Consider the following 4,775-nt stretch of genomic DNA (forward strand, 5'->3'; position numbering starts at 1 on the left):
GCCCCCTTTTGCTTGCGTGACCCCAGGACGTGAGTGACCGCCTGGCCAATGCCAGCGAGACCAACAAGAAGATCAACGACGCCTGCGAGGAGTACCGCACGGTGGGGTGGGGGAGGGGCCACGCCCTGCTCGAGGGGCAGCTGCTTGCGTTCAGGGGGAGGGCGCGGCGTCAGCGATCACCCACGCCATCAGGCCAGATTTACTTGGGTCCGCAGCACTGTCATCTGTAAGGGAGGTGCTGTGCCCTGACAATCCACGCATCCTCACACCTGGCCCCTGGGGCGCTGCTGCCTTGTCTGATGTCCCGTCCTTGACCAACCCTCCCCGCCAGGTGGCTCACCGCGCCACCCTGCTGTACTTCCTCATCGCCGAGTTTGCGGTCGTTAACTGCATGTACCAGACCAGCCTGGCGCAGGTGGGCACGAAACGGGTGGCCTGACGGCAGAGCACATTGCCGCTTGTAACGCACACCGCACCGGGGTACTGTACCTGCGCCCCCCACTGCCACGCGAGCTTCAACCCCTGAGGCACCCCAAAACCTTTTGAGCTGCAATCGGCAGAGCTCCAGATGGGAGGATTTGCAGCGCAAGTGCCTGCACAGCCTCCACACATGTATGAACCCTTGCTTTCGTGCTCCCCCTGCCGCACCCACCCCCTTCAGTTCAATGAGCTGTATGAGAAGGCCATCGACGGCAGCGAGCGCGCCAGCCTGCCCTCCAAGCGCATCGCCAACATCATTGAGCACATGACCTACGAAATCTACCTGTGAGGCCCAGGGCTCGGCTTGAAGGGGGTCTTGGTGCGCCGTGCCTGAGCTGACAGGGAGAGTTCGTGGGCTTGTGATGTCACGTGTAGGAGGAGTCAGCATGGCCGAGCACTTGTACGGCGGATATGTGCGCGGGGAGGCACTTGCAGCGTAGCAGTGCATGCGGCGCTCCTTGTGAGCATCTTTGCGCTTCCGTGTCGCAGGTACATCCAGCGCGGCCTGTTTGAGCGCCACAAGCTGCTGTTTGCGCTGATGCTCACCAACAAGGTCCTCGTCAGCGCCGGCAAGGTGGGCGACTCTCCGGGCCGGCCAGGCGGCAACCATATGCGGTGCACCATGCCTGCAGCCAACCACATAACGCTGCCAACGAAAAACCTCACTGACTGCTTTCAAGAGACCTCCAGCATGACTGAGACAAGATATGATCCACGCAACTGCCCAGAGCATGTGTGCCCAGACAAGCACTTTTCTGGATACACGCGATAATGCCCTCACCCAAACAGATCAAGCCGTCTGACCTGGACGTTCTGCTCAAGGGCGGCGGCGCCCTGGACATCACCAGCGTGCGCAAGAAGCCCAAGGAGTGGATCCCGGACGCTGTGTGGCTCAACGTGGTGGCACTGTCCGCCATGGACGCGTTCAGGTGCGGCGCGGTGGATGGTGTGTGGCCTGATGCACCACAGGGCACATGCGCGGAGGCTGTGTGTCCATGTGTGTGTGTGTGTGTGTGTGTGTGTGTGTGTCTGTGTGTGTGTGTGTGTGTGTTAATTCATGCGTGTGTTTGTGCGTGTGTGCTTGTGTGTGCGCGTGTCCATGCTTGATGCGTGGCACAGGTGTTCGGTTTGTAATTAGGATGCGTTGATTTCCAGAGGGGCCCATTCCAACGCGATTTCCGGCTCATGCGGCCCAACCTGCCGCAGGGACATCCCTGACAGCGTGTTCCGCAACGACGGGCTGTGGCGGCAGTGGTACGATCAGGAGGCACCAGAGATGGCCAAGGTGCGGGGCGACTGCCACCGCTGCTGGGGCGATGCGCACAGCTTGCACGCAGCGACGCAAAGCCCCTCAACCACCCCGTTGGCAACGAAGGAGCTGCATTCCCACCGACCCAACATATCGGCCCCGCTTGCCTGTGGCCACTGTTCCTGCTGGCCCCTTCACGGCCAGCCAGCGGGTCATGCTGCTGCACCATCTCACGTCCTGAAACCAATCATTATAACATGCCGGCCCACCACCCGCCAGGTCCCTGACTACGAGGACCGCCTGTCGCGGTTCGAGCGCATGTGCGTGGTCAAGGCATTCCGCGAGGACCGCACCCTGGTGGCCGCGGCAGACTACATATCTGACGCCCTGGGGCAGCGCTTCGTGGAGAGCGTGCCCCTCAGCATGGAGGTGCGCGCTGCTGCCGCCCAGGCAGTTCGACCTTTCCTTTCCTTGGGCCGGTCAGACATTTTGGCATCATTGGGCTCCTCCTGGATGTGTGCATTCATGTCAGGTGCAATAGCTGGGGGGTTGCTTATACCTGGAACACTCGGCTTGAGGTCGAGGTGGGAGCAGCTCCATTGGCCGCGCCGAATGCGCTTAGTTTCCTGTGCCTGACACCACCCTCGCTCCGACGCCGCGCCGCCGCCCGCAGCGCGCGTGGGCGGAGTCCCGCGCGCGCGTGCCGCTCATCTGCCTGCTCAGCCCCGGCTCCGACCCCACCAAGCTGATCGAGGACCTGGCCAAGAGGAAGAAGATCAAGACGCTGGGGGTGTCCATGGGGCAGGGCCAGGAGGTGCGGCGTGCTGGCATTTTGACCACTGCGCTCATGAACCTGACCAAGCGAATCCGTATTTCTTTGCGCGTTGAGTCTGCGTGCGCTGCCATTGCAGAAGCACTTTGCTATTGCTCTGCAGCCCGATGCGCTCGGCTGAACGAGGGACGCAACCAAGCTTGCGTCGCGCACCTGAAGCCCAGGGGTGCGTTTCCGACCTCTCGCGCCGCAGGTCATCGCGCGCAAGTACGTGGCGACCGCTGCTGCAGAAGGACAGTGGGTGCTGCTGCAGAACACGCACCTGGGGCTGGGGTACCTGGCCGAGGTGGAGCAGTACCTGGTCAAGGCGGAGGAGCTGCACGAGGACTTCAGGTGACGTCACGCCCCGTCAGCGGCCGCCGCTGCTGTGATGTCACATTCCTCGCGCACCACAACCCCACCGCGCGTCTTCATGTTCCAGGGTCCCCAATCAGGCAAACACAGCTTGACCGGATCGCGTGCACGTCTGACGCTTTGTGGCTGTATTGCATGCATGCTGAACGTGCCACCATCTTTGCCCCCCCCCCCCAAACAGGCTGTGGATTACTGCGGAGCCGCACCCCCAGTTCCCAATCGGCCTGCTGCAGGTGGGTGCCAGGGGGGGCCCAAAGCCCTCCAGGTCCAAACGCCACAGCCCTGCATCCATTCCGAACAGGCAGCCTGGCGGGATAATGCAATGGCGTCACTGCCTCCCCCAGCGCTTGGAGATGACACAACAGGCCTGGCTTCACAAAGTCTCAATCCCACACCGTCTGCCGACGTAATCTCATCAGATGGGCATCAAGATCACCAACGAGGCCCCAGTGGGCATCAAGGCCGGCCTGAGGGCCTCCTACCAATGGGTCAACCAGGTGAGGCCGACACCACACACTCCAGCTGGCTGCTCACTCGCTACTCAGCCATGCACGCGCGTTGCGTTGAACGCTGCCTGCGGTCTGATTCGGGTACAAGTAACCTCGTCCGCTCCTCTCACCAAATTACCTGCGGTGCCTCGCTCCCTGGCGCGCGCCCCAGGACATGCTTGACGCGGTGGGCCGCCAGGAGTGGCGCCAGCTGCTGTTTGTCAGCTGCTTCCTGCACAGCGTCGTGCAGGTGTGGCCCACAGAGGCGGGGGGCGCGTCGGCGGGGGCATCGCGGGACAGCAGGCGCAGTGTTCGACCCCACAATGTGCCGTCTCGTTTGCCATTCACCAGGCTGCTTTGTGCCATCACATCACATCATTACAAGAAATCTTCCCTGCTGACAGCCCCCTGGTGTGCGGGCCCCATCAACATACGTCCACTGCTGTTGCTGCCCGCCGCAGGAGCGCCGCAAGTTTGGCCCCATCGGCTGGAACGTTCCCTACGAGTTCAACGCGTCAGACCTCAGCGCCTGCACCCAGTTCCTGCAGAACCACCTGCTGGAGATGGACGCCAAGAGGTGGGGGGATTGACAGCTGCGGGCCCAAAGTCTGGGGCCTACGCGGGGCTGGGGGTGGGGTGGGGTGAGCCACGCTCTGACTGCTTCTTGGCGTTGACTGTTGGGGCATGGCGTTGACTGTTAGGCTACGCAGGGTGCGCCATGCGCAACAACAAGCTGGCTGTGAGGCTGCTGCTCCAATGCGCCCGCTGACGGGAATACGTGCGGGCCACCCAATACGCGTGCGCGCCCTGCAGGGCGTCCCAGCCGACGTGGGAGACCGTGCGCTACATGGTGTCTGTCATCCAGTACGGCGGCCGCATCACGGACGACTTTGACCAGCTGCTCATGGACACGTTCGCAGAGAAGTACTTCCACCCCGGGGTGCTGCAGGTGGGGCGCCGGGCGCTGTGCCTGGCCAAAGCTTCCCTTGTTTGCGGGCCTCTGCGCGGCGAGGTGCTAGACTGGCCCGGCCTATTCAAACACATGATGAAACGAGCACGCTGTGTCTTGAGCTACGCACTGGACCTGAATCTGCAGGCCGGCTACGAGCTGCACCGTGACGAGCGCAGCGGGTTCAGCTACCGCGTGCCCGACGGCGCCGAGGTTGAGGCCTTCAGGGCCGCAATAGAGGCCCTGCCCGTACAGGTGCGCGGGCGGCAGGCCGGGGGCCGGGACGTGCGGTCGTCCTCCTGTCATTCAGCAGGCCGCCAGCAGCCTGCAAACCAAGAAACGAACAGTGTACGCAAACGGGGTCGCAGGGCCTTTCGCGCGTCATCCGTCCTAGCCCCTGCTGCAGCCTTGCTGGAACCGCCC

General features: G+C 63.0%; 1 protein-coding gene across 1 annotated transcript in view; it reads left to right on the top strand.

Moving 5' to 3' along the window:
• Positions 1 to 391: 391 nt before the first annotated feature.
• Positions 392 to 4,775, top strand: part of MNEG_7995 (Dynein gamma chain, flagellar outer arm) — a gene marked incomplete at both ends in the record, with an annotated part of 8,829 nt that continues 4,445 nt past the window's right edge. Inside the window, 14 exons of the mRNA XM_014043529.1 lie at positions 392 to 415; positions 662 to 765; positions 970 to 1,054; positions 1,270 to 1,409; positions 1,687 to 1,765; positions 2,009 to 2,158; positions 2,403 to 2,543; positions 2,755 to 2,894; positions 3,097 to 3,148; positions 3,335 to 3,412; positions 3,576 to 3,653; positions 3,865 to 3,980; positions 4,217 to 4,352; positions 4,500 to 4,607. Coding sequence (XP_013898983.1) covers positions 392 to 415; positions 662 to 765; positions 970 to 1,054; positions 1,270 to 1,409; positions 1,687 to 1,765; positions 2,009 to 2,158; positions 2,403 to 2,543; positions 2,755 to 2,894; positions 3,097 to 3,148; positions 3,335 to 3,412; positions 3,576 to 3,653; positions 3,865 to 3,980; positions 4,217 to 4,352; positions 4,500 to 4,607 — 1,431 coding nt within the window. The remainder of the gene's footprint in view (positions 416 to 661; positions 766 to 969; positions 1,055 to 1,269; positions 1,410 to 1,686; positions 1,766 to 2,008; positions 2,159 to 2,402; positions 2,544 to 2,754; positions 2,895 to 3,096; positions 3,149 to 3,334; positions 3,413 to 3,575; positions 3,654 to 3,864; positions 3,981 to 4,216; positions 4,353 to 4,499; positions 4,608 to 4,775) is intronic.

This window comes from Monoraphidium neglectum (assembly GCF_000611645.1).
Source record: "Monoraphidium neglectum strain SAG 48.87 unplaced genomic scaffold scaffold01473, whole genome shotgun sequence".
NCBI lineage: Eukaryota > Viridiplantae > Chlorophyta > Chlorophyceae > Sphaeropleales > Selenastraceae > Monoraphidium > Monoraphidium neglectum.